Source organism: Musca domestica, unplaced genomic scaffold (assembly GCF_030504385.1).
Source record: "Musca domestica strain aabys unplaced genomic scaffold, Musca_domestica.polishedcontigs.V.1.1 42, whole genome shotgun sequence".
NCBI classification, from domain to species: Eukaryota; Metazoa; Arthropoda; class Insecta; order Diptera; family Muscidae; genus Musca; species Musca domestica.
This window is the reverse complement of record NW_026712329.1, coordinates 5,420,442-5,439,269: the sequence shown is the minus strand read 5'-3', so window position 1 is coordinate 5,439,269 and position 18,828 is coordinate 5,420,442. Positions and strand designations below refer to the sequence as shown.

At 35.4% G+C, this 18,828-nt stretch overlaps 2 protein-coding genes across 2 annotated transcripts in view; one reads left to right on the top strand and one right to left on the bottom strand.

Moving 5' to 3' along the window:
• LOC101892867 (uncharacterized) overlaps nucleotides 1–18,828 on the bottom strand; it is a 201,581-nt gene that overhangs the window by 105,485 nt on the left and 77,268 nt on the right. The window lies entirely within an intron of this gene.
• LOC101888158 (uncharacterized) lies at nucleotides 15,949–17,690 on the top strand. Its single transcript, XM_005191596.4, has one exon. It carries the CDS (start codon nucleotides 16,061–16,063, stop codon nucleotides 17,672–17,674), a length of 1,614 nt encoding a protein of 537 aa, XP_005191653.3. The 5' UTR covers nucleotides 15,949–16,060; the 3' UTR covers nucleotides 17,675–17,690.

Below are 18,828 nucleotides of genomic sequence, written 5' to 3'. Positions count from 1 at the left end.
TGCATTTAAGGATGCCAATAATGATGGTAATATAAATTTTGTAGTATTTTGTGATTTTTTTTTTATTTTTTTTTTCCATATTTTTTATCGTATGCAATTTTTTAATTTTGACTTATAATATTGAAGTGTACATTTTGTAATATTTTTCACCTTGCAACACATGTTGCGGCTATTATATGCAGATTGCAAGTATCGTCCGATCCTCACGAATATTTTCATAAGGGTAGGGTTAGGCTCAGAAGGTCTAGGCCTATTGTTTTTAAATATGTCCGCAATATATTTAGGTGTTGAAATGGACAAGCAACTAAAAATCTTCCTGATTTTGCAGCCGTTATAAAGGTCACAAATATAAACAAAGGAACACGAAATTTCGCATGAAGTTAGAGTTTGGGACAGCGAGTAGGATGGACCACCACTTTTGTGTGAAAAAAATGCCATCATTTCCATTCTACTGAAAAGCTGAAAATAACTTATAGGCAAAATCCAAAATACACAAATGGCAAACTTCTGGCTTTTTATGCCGATTTTGTTGCCGAATATAGCCCAATGTCGTAGACAAGCAAATCATATAGATGGGTCTCAATTTGGAGATAAAGAGGGGTCTCCTGCATTTGATTACACAATTAAAAGAGTTAAGGACAACGAAAAAGTCTAGTATTTTGGATGACCATTGGAATATATTTAGCTGTAGAATGGACCCCAGCAACTAACAACACGACAGAGTGCGGCAAATTTCCCTGGTCTAAAAGCTAAGGGTAATACCTGGGTAGTGCAATATGACATAATTTCAAAAGCGAAATGTTCCAAAATGGATTTGGACATAAGGCGGCTTCTAACATATTGTAGTGTTGTCGACCCCGCACGACTATAGCCTTTGCTTACTTGTTTTGAAATATGGTTATAACTCCCTTTAAATGGCATCAAAATATTCTACAAAATTATTTGTCATGAAATTTTTCTTTAGAGACTTATAGTGATGAGAACTATTTATATTTATATATTCTAAAATGATTTTTGTAAGAGATTTATGCATAAACTTTAGCTTTAAACCTAAATTGTGTTTTAAAATTCAAGAATTCCTTTGACGACTTTTAGGACCTGTAGTAAATTTTTATATCAAAAAATTTTATATAACATTTTAACTTGCTAAGATGCTTTTTAAATGGTGTTTTGAACTATATTTAAAAAAGGACCTCTTTTGGGACTGTCTTGAGGGCTAAGATAATCCGCGTATTTTAATCTGCAATGTTGCCGAGGACACTATATGAATGAAAAGGAATCTTAATTCGAATATTAAAAAAATGGAAAAGGAAGTAATTGACACTTTGATTAGGTTACTTTGCGATGTAAACTTTCAAAGTGTAGAAGTACAGCAAAAATATGAGACACTCAAACAAAATGGCTGAGTTTTTTGGAAATTCGCACTGAAGGCTCCGTGCGTTTGGTTTCGACAAACGGAATGAGCTATAACTCTGAATGAGACTCACTGATGGAGTGCAGGACAGGTGTACCAAAGTGTTATCGGAAAATCTAAATTTATGGTTGCGAAATGTTTTAAAATGGTACTAAACGATGGGAACGCATAGAGCTAAGGACTTAAAATAAGAATCAAGGGTGGAAAGTGAGTTTAATATATGAAGGTAGTTTTGGAAATGTGTACTAAATGGTACAAAATTTTGAACAGTTTGATTTCGGGTAAACGGATTAAGCTGGGATTTCGAATTTTTGTATTAGAGTCTCAACTGGTGGTAGGTTTTCGGTAAAGAGATGGTTTCAGAATCTAAATTAGATATTTAGGAGCTTGTAATCTGAAATTTGGTGTAAGGGTCTCTGTTCATGTGTAGCCTTGACCCATGTAGGTGGTTGAAGGGATAGAGATAAAATTCTGAAATTTGATATTTAGATAACTGTTGGTATCTGAGGTTGAGATTTGGAGGTGGGTTTGGAAATGCGTCCTATATTTGTACGAAAAGTGCTAAATGGTACTAAATTTGGTATTTGGTAAAGAAATAGTGCTGAAATTTTATATTGAGGTATCTATTGGTATCTGAGATATGGAGGTGTTTTTGGAAACATGTAGGAAAAGTATTAAAATGTACTAAATTTGAATCACTGTTGCAGTCTAGGATGCAGAGATTTATATTGTTTTGGATATGCATACGAAGTGTTAACATATTTGATTTCGGGTGAAGGCATAGAGCTGAAATTGGAAAATTTGAGGTCACAGTTTCCAGGGTTAATACATGGAAACGTTAAAATAGTTTAGGACAGAAAAATTGGATTTGGGTCCATTGCCTAATGATTTTACTAATTTTCATCTTGATAAATTTAAAAATAAAAGATTTTTAAGACGTTTGATGTAAACGTTAAACATTTTTCTATTTATCTTTCTGAACAAGGAAAAAACTTAAATAATAAATAAACTGAACAAATAGTTCATTTGGAGATCGAATTTTAAATTTTAAGGTGGTATTTTCGCTGACGAAGTAGAGGTCACTTGCTAGTCAGACTATATATAACTTAACGGACATAGTCTGGGGACTCATTGAGGATGGAACCATTTGCCTCTAAAAGGTATCGAAGTACAACCGCCATCAATTCGGTGTGATTCCACGTCGTAGAAAACATTAATTCCAGTAGTAAGTGTCAGTTACTTCGTTTGGGGAAACGCAAAATTACTAGAAATTAACTCCATTGAATTGTTGACCCTAGTTTCATCCGCTCATATTTATAAAGTTTTGAGTATTTGGTGGTATCTTTTTTAGCACATCATTTCTCCCAATACAAAATCATGTCTATTCCATTAAACTTACCCACACTCGATTAGGACTTACGAATTTGATTGCTTCTTTTTATATGACGATTCGTGAATATCATAGAAAATTCATCATTCATTTAATTAAAAGCGATCTATCGTTTTATTTTTTGTAGGGTAAGTGTGCCTAAGTTCGGCATGTCCCAGTAGTCGGCACTTTTTATTTTTAAGCCCAAATAAATGAAACTATTATAACTAAATGTATATTGTTTACTTCAAACATATTGTCAGCTATCTTTGTGCAAAATTTTGCTAAGAAAAGATGAATTATTCTAATAAAAATTAAATTTTTGTCTGTGAAGGTCCTCAACAAATCATATTCTTAAGAAAAGTACAATAAAGACGTCGAATCAGTTTAACTAAACAAAAATATTATGTTTTAATGAATTAATTTATTATTATTATTATTAATTATTCTTACAAAAAAATTGGTATGCCGACTGTTGGAAAATGCCATACCGACAATTGGCAAGTGGTGCCGACTACTGGCAAAAAAGCATTGTTTTAATAAAATTACAAATTTATGAAATTTAATAAAAAGTCATTAAAACTTTATTTATTATTGCAAAAACTATATAACATTTCAAATCTGAATAAATTAACTTTGTAATAATTGAAATATTCCACTCAGAATGGTAAGCGATTAAAAACGCGAAAATCCTAAAAGTGCCGACTACTGCTACACTTACCCTATTCCCTTTCGAACTGTTAAACAGAAACAGGTCCTTATAGCTACTCTTACAGTATCTTACAGTATGAAAAACACTTAAATTTCAGAATTCGCACCACCAACATACAATTCAGTTGAAAATGTTGAAATAAACGTGAGGTACCAGATACAGAGGACAGAAGGATTCCACTTCATGGAGTACTGATGAAAATATTATGTGTTAATCAAAACTTTAACCTTTTTTAGGAGAGGTACGTGTTGGAGTGGATCATATTTACACCAGATCTCTGGTTGAGAAAAAATATATTTATTTTAATAACAAGTAAGCAAAGGCTACAGTCGAGGGGGCCGACCGTTGAATACCCTACAACACTATAATAAACGATACAGTTTATATAGGCGAGATACTCGAAAGAATTCCACAAGATATTGTGACAAATAATAAAAGAAAACCATCAGGTTCCGTTCTCTAATTTTCGAATAATAGCAACTTTAACTAATTTGCTCATTTGTATTGGAAGATGTTGCGCGTAAATGGTCTTCCAAGATCTGGAACCAATATTTCCCAAAGACCTATAATCTCTCCGAAGTGGCAAAAGATTAACATTTATTATTGGTTTTTGACTGAAACGCATCTATATGAGATACAGACATTTGACTATATTCTTCAACGAAATCAGCGTTAACAAAATAGTCAGAAGTGCGTCTTTCCTGTATTTGTGAATTCTCCAAAAAGTCACTGGAATGGACATTTTCGTATTTTGTCAACAAAAGTTGGCAAACTATTTTACACATTGAATATTTTTGGATGGTCATCCAAAACTGCTTGGCTTTTGCAATGTCCGGTAACCCCCATTCAAATGTGCGTGAGGATCGGGGGATAATTACGACATGCTGACAATTTTGCAGTTTTTTGGTCCATTTCAACCCCTAAATATATGGCGATCATCTCCAAAAATAGTAGGCTTCTATTCTGACCCTCATCTTATCCCCATGCGAAATTTCGTAAGGATCGGGCCATAAATGCGATCTGTATATGATATCCTGAAATCCTAACTACTTAGTTTTGTTAGCTGTAGAAATATTACCAAATGTTTAATTCAAAATGAAAATATGCGAAAAATATGACAAAATTGAAAAATATGAGAAAATTTTACAAAATCAATATTTTCATCTTTAGAAAGATATTTTTATGCGATTTTTTTAAACGCCATTCTGAATTAATGAGAATTGCCGAAATCAGTTCAGCCGTTCTCGACATATAAGAGATCTTTCAAGCATATCTTCTTTGATAGACATATATATCGCACATATTTTGCTATATATTCGATTTGTTGGATGTTAACATCAATGTAAAGATCAGAAGTAAGCTTGTTATGGCTTTGTGATTTCGCCGGGATTTAAAATATTCGAGGTTTAATGAAAAATTTTGAATTTTTCAACACAAAAGATATGGTCTCTTTTACCTGCCGCTAAATATTATCCGATGACCACCCAAATTGGTAGGCTTCTTCCCCGCTCTAAACTCTAGCTACATGCGTAGTTCCGCGTCGATTGGTCTATAATTGCGACCTGTATAGCTACTGCAAAATCCGACATTTTTTCAGTTTTTGGTCCATTTCGACCCCTAAATATTATGCGATCATCTCCAAAAGAAATAGGGTTCTATTCTGACCCTAGTCCCACCTCCGTTCTAAATTTGTAGAGTGATTACAAATTAACATGGACAGACGGACAGACGGACGGACGGACATACATAGCTAGATCGACTCAACTCGGCGAGATAGGAAGATCCATATATACTTTTCTATGTGGAAAATCAATATTTCGAGGTGTTACATAATTTTTGGGCCAATCAAACTTATAATACCCCCAACACATAGTGTTGTAGGGTATAAATATATATATATATATATTTATATGTACCAAGTGTGAAAAGAATCGCTGACATTTTTCGCAAGTTATGAGAGATATAAATATTGAAAATGAAGACCCTTTATGGGGGAGGTACCAGAAGAGGTGGACCGATATCTACCATCTTCACGCCAGATCTTAAGTTAGCAGAAAATAGAAGTTTAGAAAGAGTCAAATGCTTATTTCGCATTTTATGAGCAATTTGGTTATTCAATGCCCATGTTAATTTGTAATCAGATCGCAATTATGGCCGGATTTTGGACATGGGGTGAGGGTTAGGGTCAGAATAAAAGTCTATTGTTTTTGGAGATGATCGCAAAATGTCGCGGAATTTTGCATTGAGTTAGAGTTTAGGGCTAACCTGGGCCTACCTGCCAAGTTTAGAGGGTAAAATAAAATATAACTTCCGTGTCAAAATATGCGAAAATTTCCACAAATCCGCGAATATTTTTTATCCCGGCCAATTTAAAACACAATTTAGCTTTAAACCTAAATTGTGTTTTAAAATTCAAGAATTCCTTTGACGACTTTTAGGACCTGTAGTAAATTTTTATATCAAAAAATTTTATATAACATTTTAACTTGCTAAGATGCTTTTTAAATGGTGTTTTGAACTATATTTAAAAAAGGACCTCTTTTGGGACTGTCTTGAGGGCTAAGATAATCCGCGTATTTTAATCTGCAATGTTGCCGAGGACACTATATGAATGAAAAGGAATCTTAATTCGAATATTAAAAAAATGGAAAAGGAAGTAATTGACACTTTGATTAGGTTACTTTGCGATGTAAACTTTCAAAGTGTAGAAGTACAGCAAAAATATGAGACACTCAAACAAAATGGCTGAGTTTTTTGGAAATTCGCACTGAAGGCTCCGTGCGTTTGGTTTCGACAAACGGAATGAGCTATAACTCTGAATGAGACTCACTGATGGAGTGCAGGACAGGTGTACCAAAGTGTTATCGGAAAATCTAAATTTATGGTTGCGAAATGTTTTAAAATGGTACTAAACGATGGGAACGCATAGAGCTAAGGACTTAAAATAAGAATCAAGGGTGGAAAGTGAGTTTAATATATGAAGGTAGTTTTGGAAATGTGTACTAAATGGTACAAAATTTTGAACAGTTTGATTTCGGGTAAACGGATTAAGCTGGGATTTCGAATTTTTGTATTAGAGTCTCAACTGGTGGTAGGTTTTCGGTAAAGAGATGGTTTCAGAATCTAAATTAGATATTTAGGAGCTTGTAATCTGAAATTTGGTGTAAGGGTCTCTGTTCATGTGTAGCCTTGACCCATGTAGGTGGTTGAAGGGATAGAGATAAAATTCTGAAATTTGATATTTAGATAACTGTTGGTATCTGAGGTTGAGATTTGGAGGTGGGTTTGGAAATGCGTCCTATATTTGTACGAAAAGTGCTAAATGGTACTAAATTTGGTATTTGGTAAAGAAATAGTGCTGAAATTTTATATTGAGGTATCTATTGGTATCTGAGATATGGAGGTGTTTTTGGAAACATGTAGGAAAAGTATTAAAATGTACTAAATTTGAATCACTGTTGCAGTCTAGGATGCAGAGATTTATATTGTTTTGGATATGCATACGAAGTGTTAACATATTTGATTTCGGGTGAAGGCATAGAGCTGAAATTGGAAAATTTGAGGTCACAGTTTCCAGGGTTAATACATGGAAACGTTAAAATAGTTTAGGACAGAAAAATTGGATTTGGGTCCATTGCCTAATGATTTTACTAATTTTCATCTTGATAAATTTAAAAATAAAAGATTTTTAAGACGTTTGATGTAAACGTTAAACATTTTTCTATTTATCTTTCTGAACAAGGAAAAAACTTAAATAATAAATAAACTGAACAAATAGTTCATTTGGAGATCGAATTTTAAATTTTAAGGTGGTATTTTCGCTGACGAAGTAGAGGTCACTTGCTAGTCAGACTATATATAACTTAACGGACATAGTCTGGGGACTCATTGAGGATGGAACCATTTGCCTCTAAAAGGTATCGAAGTACAACCGCCATCAATTCGGTGTGATTCCACGTCGTAGAAAACATTAATTCCAGTAGTAAGTGTCAGTTACTTCGTTTGGGGAAACGCAAAATTACTAGAAATTAACTCCATTGAATTGTTGACCCTAGTTTCATCCGCTCATATTTATAAAGTTTTGAGTATTTGGTGGTATCTTTTTTAGCACATCATTTCTCCCAATACAAAATCATGTCTATTCCATTAAACTTACCCACACTCGATTAGGACTTACGAATTTGATTGCTTCTTTTTATATGACGATTCGTGAATATCATAGAAAATTCATCATTCATTTAATTAAAAGCGATCTATCGTTTTATTTTTTGTAGGGTAAGTGTGCCTAAGTTCGGCATGTCCCAGTAGTCGGCACTTTTTATTTTTAAGCCCAAATAAATGAAACTATTATAACTAAATGTATATTGTTTACTTCAAACATATTGTCAGCTATCTTTGTGCAAAATTTTGCTAAGAAAAGATGAATTATTCTAATAAAAATTAAATTTTTGTCTGTGAAGGTCCTCAACAAATCATATTCTTAAGAAAAGTACAATAAAGACGTCGAATCAGTTTAACTAAACAAAAATATTATGTTTTAATGAATTAATTTATTATTATTATTATTAATTATTCTTACAAAAAAATTGGTATGCCGACTGTTGGAAAATGCCATACCGACAATTGGCAAGTGGTGCCGACTACTGGCAAAAAAGCATTGTTTTAATAAAATTACAAATTTATGAAATTTAATAAAAAGTCATTAAAACTTTATTTATTATTGCAAAAACTATATAACATTTCAAATCTGAATAAATTAACTTTGTAATAATTGAAATATTCCACTCAGAATGGTAAGCGATTAAAAACGCGAAAATCCTAAAAGTGCCGACTACTGCTACACTTACCCTATTCCCTTTCGAACTGTTAAACAGAAACAGGTCCTTATAGCTACTCTTACAGTATCTTACAGTATGAAAAACACTTAAATTTCAGAATTCGCACCACCAACATACAATTCAGTTGAAAATGTTGAAATAAACGTGAGGTACCAGATACAGAGGACAGAAGGATTCCACTTCATGGAGTACTGATGAAAATATTATGTGTTAATCAAAACTTTAACCTTTTTTAGGAGAGGTACGTGTTGGAGTGGATCATATTTACACCAGATCTCTGGTTGAGAAAAAATATATTTATTTTAATAACAAGTAAGCAAAGGCTACAGTCGAGGGGGCCGACCGTTGAATACCCTACAACACTATAATAAACGATACAGTTTATATAGGCGAGATACTCGAAAGAATTCCACAAGATATTGTGACAAATAATAAAAGAAAACCATCAGGTTCCGTTCTCTAATTTTCGAATAATAGCAACTTTAACTAATTTGCTCATTTGTATTGGAAGATGTTGCGCGTAAATGGTCTTCCAAGATCTGGAACCAATATTTCCCAAAGACCTATAATCTCTCCGAAGTGGCAAAAGATTAACATTTATTATTGGTTTTTGACTGAAACGCATCTATATGAGATACAGACATTTGACTATATTCTTCAACGAAATCAGCGTTAACAAAATAGTCAGAAGTGCGTCTTTCCTGTATTTGTGAATTCTCCAAAAAGTCACTGGAATGGACATTTTCGTATTTTGTCAACAAAAGTTGGCAAACTATTTTACACATTGAATATTTTTGGATGGTCATCCAAAACTGCTTGGCTTTTGCAATGTCCGGTAACCCCCATTCAAATGTGCGTGAGGATCGGGGGATAATTACGACATGCTGACAATTTTGCAGTTTTTTGGTCCATTTCAACCCCTAAATATATGGCGATCATCTCCAAAAATAGTAGGCTTCTATTCTGACCCTCATCTTATCCCCATGCGAAATTTCGTAAGGATCGGGCCATAAATGCGATCTGTATATGATATCCTGAAATCCTAACTACTTAGTTTTGTTAGCTGTAGAAATATTACCAAATGTTTAATTCAAAATGAAAATATGCGAAAAATATGACAAAATTGAAAAATATGAGAAAATTTTACAAAATCAATATTTTCATCTTTAGAAAGATATTTTTATGCGATTTTTTTAAACGCCATTCTGAATTAATGAGAATTGCCGAAATCAGTTCAGCCGTTCTCGACATATAAGAGATCTTTCAAGCATATCTTCTTTGATAGACATATATATCGCACATATTTTGCTATATATTCGATTTGTTGGATGTTAACATCAATGTAAAGATCAGAAGTAAGCTTGTTATGGCTTTGTGATTTCGCCGGGATTTAAAATATTCGAGGTTTAATGAAAAATTTTGAATTTTTCAACACAAAAGATATGGTCTCTTTTACCTGCCGCTAAATATTATCCGATGACCACCCAAATTGGTAGGCTTCTTCCCCGCTCTAAACTCTAGCTACATGCGTAGTTCCGCGTCGATTGGTCTATAATTGCGACCTGTATAGCTACTGCAAAATCCGACATTTTTTCAGTTTTTGGTCCATTTCGACCCCTAAATATTATGCGATCATCTCCAAAAGAAATAGGGTTCTATTCTGACCCTAGTCCCACCTCCGTTCTAAATTTGTAGAGTGATTACAAATTAACATGGACAGACGGACAGACGGACGGACGGACATACATAGCTAGATCGACTCAACTCGGCGAGATAGGAAGATCCATATATACTTTTCTATGTGGAAAATCAATATTTCGAGGTGTTACATAATTTTTGGGCCAATCAAACTTATAATACCCCCAACACATAGTGTTGTAGGGTATAAATATATATATATATATATTTATATGTACCAAGTGTGAAAAGAATCGCTGACATTTTTCGCAAGTTATGAGAGATATAAATATTGAAAATGAAGACCCTTTATGGGGGAGGTACCAGAAGAGGTGGACCGATATCTACCATCTTCACGCCAGATCTTAAGTTAGCAGAAAATAGAAGTTTAGAAAGAGTCAAATGCTTATTTCGCATTTTATGAGCAATTTGGTTATTCAATGCCCATGTTAATTTGTAATCAGATCGCAATTATGGCCGGATTTTGGACATGGGGTGAGGGTTAGGGTCAGAATAAAAGTCTATTGTTTTTGGAGATGATCGCAAAATGTCGCGGAATTTTGCATTGAGTTAGAGTTTAGGGCTAACCTGGGCCTACCTGCCAAGTTTAGAGGGTAAAATAAAATATAACTTCCGTGTCAAAATATGCGAAAATTTCCACAAATCCGCGAATATTTTTTATCCCGGCCAAATTTCAAATACATTATAAGGTCACTTCTGACCATTACAGTGATGCTGATAGCCAAGATATCGGATATTTAGCAAAATAGGTAAAATGTATATGTGAAAGAAATAGATCTTAGTTATTTTGCTTATAAGTCAAGAACCGCTGTGCTGATTATCACAATTCGGAATGGTCTTTTGCCAAAAATGGATAAAATCTAATAAAATAGCGTAAAAATATGGCAATAAAAAGTGAATATTTTTTTGGTTATTTTTTTCAATTTTTGTCATATTTTTTATCGCATGCGATTTTTTCAATTTGACTTACAATTTTGGATGACTATTGGATTACATTTAGCTGTAAAATGGACCACAATGGAACATGACGGAATGCGAAAATAATGGGCAAATGCCCCCGGTCAAGAAGCTAAGGATAACATCTGGGCACGGCTGTATGACATAATTTTTAAAACGAAATCTTTTGGAAGATTTGGACTTGGACATAAGAGGGCTTCCAACCTATTATAGTGTTGTAGGGTATCACGTGGTCGGCCCCGCATAGCTATAGTCTTTGCTTACTTGTTTTTAACTCAAGAATTAAAATTCTTTTAAAACGAATATTTTTTCTTTGAATTTACATGTATATTACAATATATTGCACTAATAATATTAACTTACATAATTTTGATGATACAAACATAAACGCTGTGAATTGCAACAATTAACTACATATGTATGCCAACAAATCCAGCATTACGCGTTGCAATAAAATTTCACTTTTATGGCAATTACTCCGTAACAATGAACAGTGGCATTTTACCATGCGTGGTGAGCCGGCAAGCAGACTAAATAATCGCTTATTAAATGTTCGGCTGGTCGAACACACAACGTTTACGACTGACTCAGTTGACAATTGCAATTATCACAGCAAAATTGTGGAGCGCGAGACTGCAGCAGCTGCACCCGGGCAAAGTTAAGCTGTTGGCAATGTTTAATCGGTCTACTTTTTTGGTTCGGAGCCAAGTTGTTGCCATCATTTCTTTATCTTCTTGGTGGTAAATATTTACTAATCTATTATGCCAGACCGAGAGTTGGTCATAAGACTTTTTGCAATAAGCAAATATCAAAATAAAAGGGATTCATATAAATACTGGAAATTCACAAATTCTTAGAATTGAGTGACAAGTCTCACTGACATGATTACAATTAAAACATCTCATCACTGCTGGATACTTCCGCGGTTTAGTCAACTCCGTCTTTGACCGTTAGACCCACATTTCAATTTTACATTAACAACAATTTGACCATTTTGCTATTTTGTCCTGAAATAGATGTCAATGCAGCATAAACCTGATCATATCTCAATGTAGGTCAGTCTGGCAAAATTATAAGAGGAATCGATTGCAGACAGTTAAATGCACTACAAATCCAAAAGACATTGAACAAAACAAAAGAAAACTGCTGTCAGAAAAAAAAATAAGTTCAGCTCACAGAAAACACATCATACAATAGCCCGACATCATCACCTAATTCACGATCTATGCAAAACGTATCGATATGGTTGGCTTTCGATTGCTTTAGAATAGAAAATCGATTTGTAGCCCAGCACGTTTGGAGGTAGTGGAGGGGCACAGAAACAGCCACATATAAAAGATCAATGGAAATACTTACATGACCATTGATCATTGATGAGATGCCGGCACACCAACATACAGACAAACAAATGCAATGGAAATGATCGCAATCCATAATAACAGAATGTTTATTTTGAAAATTTTAAATTTCAATGGTGGTATTCAAAAAGACGTCTTTGGAACGATTCGTGTATAGAAAACGTTGGGATCCATTGAAATATTGATGTAAAGTTGTGCTCCAGCAATATAATAATGTGTTGTACTAGTTTAACAAATTTTTACAAATTTTTGCCGGTCAAGAAAACGTTGCAAAACTTGCTGGCAAAATAGAGGGATCACACCGAAGTAAGTCGTTCATGGCCAACAAATTCCAATTTTTAGACAAATCAGTGATAAAATGTGTCAAAAATCATCAAAATAGCGAATTTCGGGAGGTACCGTTATATGCGGCTATACCAAAACATGGGCCTATACATACATTGTTTCGCCACCGGAGCTAGAACCCATTATGATCCCCAGATACAATTTTTTAGAAAAATCCGTGAAAAATGTGGCAAAAATCATCAAAATACCGATTTTTAGGACGTACCGTTATATGGGGGCTATACCAAAATGTGGGCCTGTACATATGTAAACCGGGATCAATTAAAAGACGCAAAGTCTTTTCCGTTTGAGCGTTTGTAAGACACTGAATTTATTTATTAAAAACATTTCTTAAGAACTAGTTGTGATAATATGACTAAACCTAAATTATAATTAAGTGTAAATGAGAGAGAGAGAGAGAGAGAGAGAGACAGATACCAACTGTACACATGCATATGCACCATGCCACCATAAACCTTAGGGGGTCATACACACGCATAGCTATCTCACATGTGGCAAGCAAACATCCTGCACTTGCTTATCAGTCTGAGTAAAAATTACATCCCATAATCTAACTCCACCATAACACATGCAGCATTTGAAAATTCTGTATTATTTATTTCTAACTCGAAGGTCTGCTCACCACATTTTCTTATCTTATTTAATGTGGACTGTATTAAGAAGATCCCTGTTTAACAAATCCCTCTCATCTACACTAGGTAGCCCCGCTATTCTCTTTTATTATAAAAACATGTTCACTTATCCGTGAATAACATACAATATTTCGACACCGAAGCTAGAACCCATCATAGCCAACAAATTCCAATTTTTAGACAAATCCATGCAAAAATGTAGCAAAAATCATTAAAATACCGAATATCGGGAGGTACCCTTGAATGGGGTCTATAGCAAAACGTGGACCTACATACAATGTTTCCGTGCTAGAACCCATTATGACCAACAAATACCAATTTTTAGACAAATCCGTGAAAGAATGTGGCAAAAGTCATCAAAATACCGAATATCGAAAGGACTATACCAAAACATAGACCGATATATCTTACAACCAACCTAGGCACAATACAAAGTGTTCTGCTAAAATTGAACGCTCAAGTGTAGTCAAAAAATGTGGGCTATATCGTTATTTCAACAGACAGAATGAACAGACTGATTATGAATATATATGGGGTCTACGATGAAAATTTAGTGATGTTACCCTCTTTTCCAAGGTGGAGAGTAAAAAAATGGATGTTCCGTTATATGGGGTATATAAGATATCATGGACGAGGTCACACAATCCAATTAAAAAATGTGACTCCAATCACTAAAATACCGAATTTCTGGCGTACCGTTATATAGGGATTACATGCAATAGTAGACCAATATACACCATTTTTTTGGAAAGGTTTATAAGTACGTATTAAAAATTTCACTCATCGGATTCCAGACAAATCCATTAACAAATTTGTCCGAAATCATAAAATACCGAATATCTGGGGGTATCTTTATATGGTTCAAAATAGTTCCCCTTTGCTTCAGAGTACGTTCGTACCTCCCACGGAACTGGTTAACATTCTCAAAACTGGTCCCCAATGGGTCAACATTTTAGTGCGTCAAGCAGAGAAAGTCAAATTTTTCGAAATGGGACCACTAAATAAAAAGAGTTTCCTTTGGGTAAAATTTCCGAAATTTCATTGGAACTTGCAAAAAATTCCCGAAATGAGTAGTTATGTCACTGGTCAACATTTTTAAGAAATGTACACTGTTACTTCACATTTTTCTGGGGGTATCTTTATGTGGTACGAAATAGTTCCCCTTTGGTTCAATGTACATTCGTACCTCCCGCGGAACTGGTTAACATTCTCAAAACTGTTCCCCAATGGGTCCACATTTTAGTGCGTCAAGCAGAGAAAGTCAAATTTTTCGAAATGGGACCACTAAATAAAAAGAGTTTCCTTTGGGTAAAATTTCCGACATTTCCTTGGAACTTGCAAAAAATTCCCGAAATGAGTAGTTATGTCACTGGTCAACATTTTTAAGAAATGTACACTGTTACTTCACATTTTTTATCTTCACCAGAAGGAAACAAAATTACCCTTTTGCGTCAACGTTATCGTATCTCCCTTGGAACGGGTAACAATTCTCAAAATGGGTCACATATCTGTCCAGATTATAGGACCTCCCTCAGAAATAGTCAATTTCAATTTCAGACCTTCATCGGAAATAAACAAAATTGCCAAAAAGGGTCCTCAATTAGTCCGCGTTCTCCAATCTCCCGCGAAACTAATCAAAATTTCCGAGAAAGCTCAATTTTGTACTGATAAAAATTTCTAAAAACGAACCCCTGTGGTCCACGTTGTAGTATCTCACCGGAACTGGTCAAAAGTAAAAAAATAGCACCAGGATCCACGTTTTTGTACATACGCACATGATTGATCAACATTTATAAAAAAGATGTAATATTACGTAACTTTGTTATACCTTCACCGGAACTGAACAAAATTCCCACAAGTAGTCCTCTGTGTCCACGTTCTCTAACCTCCTGTGTAATTGGTGAGAATTTCCGAAAAAGTTTCCTCTTTGGGTCAAGGGTTTTGTACCTCCCACGGAACTGGTTTACAAAATTAAATGGAAAATATGCCTAAATCGGGATTTACTCTGGGTCAAGGATTTTGTACCTCCCACCGAACTGGTTTTCAAAATTAAATGGAAAATATGCCTAAATCGGGATTTACTCTGGGTCAAGGATTTTGTACCTCCCTCGGAACTGGTTTACAAAATTAAATAGAAAATATGCCTAAATCGGGATTTACTCTCATAAAGGGTCTTTACCAAAAAATAAGTCACATGACTCAATTTTTAAAACAATGCTACATTTAAAGGCTATGTAAAGACCTTAAAAGAAGTAAGTTCTGGGAACCCAATACAATTTTGTTTTTGATTTAGTTCTGATCTATAACTCGAAATGAAATTTTCTATTTTTCTAAGCTAAGTTCCGCCGCGCCGAACCTTTAGAATCGTCCAATATGTGAAAACAAATTTGCAAAATTTTAAAAATTCCTTAGGTGCCTATTACGAACTCTAAATAGTAAATTTAAGATAAGTCTGCTGAAAAATTTAGCTGAAATCATCAAAATATCGAATAATGGGCGGTATTTTACTAGTTCCAATTTATTTTTCAAACAGTGTTTTATTCTCACCTCAAACAATTTGCAATGACCTTAAAAAATCACAATCACTTGAATACCCCTAATAAATAAATATGTTTTTTTTTTTTTTTCACTACTCAAGAGATATCCAGACAACATTGAAGCAACAAAGCCAACCTAGAATCACCAACCATTTGCGACCGTAACCAATCATCATATTCATCAAATCCAATAAGACAAAATGTGGCAAAATTGGAGATTTGCATTCGCCCGGCTATTTGTGTTGGTCTTGTTGTTTGCCATCGTGCCACAGCCACATGTGATGGCAGCACAGACCACCAATATGGCACAATTGCAACAGGCAACGTCATCACAGCAACATCAGCAGCAGCCACAACAACACCACCAACAACAGACCTCGACATCTCAACAACATGTCCCTCATGCTCCAGCTCCTATTAATACAAAATCAAATCGTCAATCAGTATCGACACACCCAGGCAGCAGTTCTGGAAGTTCAAGTGGTGGCCATAATTTGGGCCTCTCCTCAGCCATGCCACAGAGTTTAAACGCTGCAACATTGTTGTCTAATACAGTTGGCCCAGCATCTGTAACATCATCATCATCCACATCGCAGTCTGCATCGTCTTCAGTGGGAACAGTTCATTTGCCTGTGGGCCAATATGTGGTTAACGACAAGGATGCTGCTGTTCAAGAAGTTCTGAAGCATTTTTCAGCAGCTGCTGCTGCTGCAGCGGCAGCTTCCGTTGACGATGATCTGGGAGAGTCTTATCAAATAATAAACGATTTAAAACGGGAAGTTAATCCCATATTGATTGCTCCGGCTCAAGGGCCCCAGAACCTGCCCACACCACCACCGCCAGCACCTCCACCTTCTTCATCAGTTCCTCTATCAAATGGTGGCAGTGCACCCAACTACCCTTGGAACATGTTCGAAAGACCATCATTCTACAATGCAATGTCACTGCCACCGATATCACCAATGGCAGCTCTTTTCCCACACCTCTTCAATCCTTTTGACAGTTATCATCCCTCTCCATTTCCGGTAACGCCACGCTTTATGCCCTTCATGAGCTATGCCCAACCGATTTTGGTGCCCTATCCCTTTTATATGGCTCCAGAAATGTTTTATCCTGGATTTTCAGCTCCCTCTGTCCCCATAGCCAACGAATATGAAGATGCTATGTCTAGGGGTGCTGGCTCATCCCGGAGACCCGCTTCACCTTCTTCCTCGAACTCCCACACATCCTCATCTGGTTATCCTCGTAATTCTCCCATCTATTATGTTCGTTTGCCACCCACGCCCTATATGTTTTTACCCGGTTTGGGCTTGGGAACTGCCACTGCCTCAGCTGGATATCCAACCATGTTACCTTATCAATCGTTGCCCTCATTTCCTCCCTTCTCACCGGTTTTCAATGTCCCCATTAACTTTTTAGCCAATGGTAAACCTGGAAATGTCTATCAAATTGGTGGTTCACCCAATGATTTGCAGTTTCCCAATGTACCCCCGAATTATCCTAGCCGTGTCTCGTCAGGCCTCCCATCGCCTCCACCCCCGCCACCCACACATCCATTTAACAATGGTGGTTACAGGCCAACCACATCCACCCACAATTATTTCAATGCACCTCCCAGCTCTGGGCCCTCACACAACTATGCATCGTTTTCACCTTCGTCGCCACCTGCAGCACCACCATCCATGCAGCATCAACAAGATTCCAAGTTGACTTCATTAAAACGTCCATATTTTTTCAACGGTCGTCCAGAAGACATCTATATTCTACCAAATAATTTCAATCCAATGTACTCCAACGAAAATAGCTACTATTAGAGAAGAAAAAGCGAGAGCCAGAAAATAAAAATAATTTTGCACTTCATGATCTTTTATTGTATATGGTGAGAGATTGTGGCACGTGACAAATGCTAAAAAAAATTAAAGAATAAATTTTAGTTATTTATAAATTTTGGGTTTTCTTTTTATACCCGACACCACACACGATTCACATTTGAATCGATTTATGCATGTCTCCCCGTCTGTCCATGTATTTTTGTAAACAAAGTACAGGTCGCATTTATAGCCAAAATATAATGGATTTTGGCAAATATGACCTAATTCAGCCAAGAAGCGGGTGTAAACAAGTAAAAAAGCTTTCAGTTCGGCCGCGCCGAACTTTAAATACCCGCCACCATTTGGAACGAATTTGGCTATTTTCAAAAAAATAAAATACGTTAAAAAATCTGTTAAAATCTCAAAAAATACCAATTGATGCCGTTATATTAGTATCTATACGATGACGTAAACCTGCATAGGCAACTTTTGTCATAAGCCACTACAATATTCAAATGCGAAACTTGAAAAAAAATCGGTGAATAATGTAGCTAAAATCATCAAAATACCGAATATAGGGAGATACCGTCATATGGAGGCTATGCGAAGACGTGGACCTGCACTGACAATTTTCTGTCATAGGCTTTAGTATCTATTACGAACTTAAAAACCAAATTTGAAAAATTCCGTTGAATAATGTCGCTAAAATCATCAAAATACCAAATATCGGACAATTTTCTTTCTTAGGCTGTAGTATCCATTACGAACTTACAATACCGAATTTGAAACAATTCCGGTGAACAATGTCGCTAAAATCATCAAAATACCGAATATCGGGAGGTACCGTTATATGGGGACTATACCAAAACGTGGACCTACATAGCCCATTTTCAATACATTTGAGTGAAATATTATCAACCTACTTAATTTCGTTCGGAAGCTAGTGTAATTTCCACAGACGGACAGACGTACGGACATCGCTAGAACGACATGGGATTTTATGCTGATAAAGAATATATATACTTTGTGGGATCAAAAAGGTATATTTCGATACTATGGTGGAGGGTAACAATTTTGTCGCTGCAGACGTGGCTATAGCTATAAGTCCCTCATATTCCTAATATGCACTCCACAAAAATTATTCTTGGTACAGGATA

Coding starts and splice junctions, on each gene's coding strand:
- LOC101888158 (XM_005191596.4), top strand. CDS start 16,061: ATGTGGCAAAATTGGAGATTTGCATTCGCCCGGCTATTTGTGTTGGTC.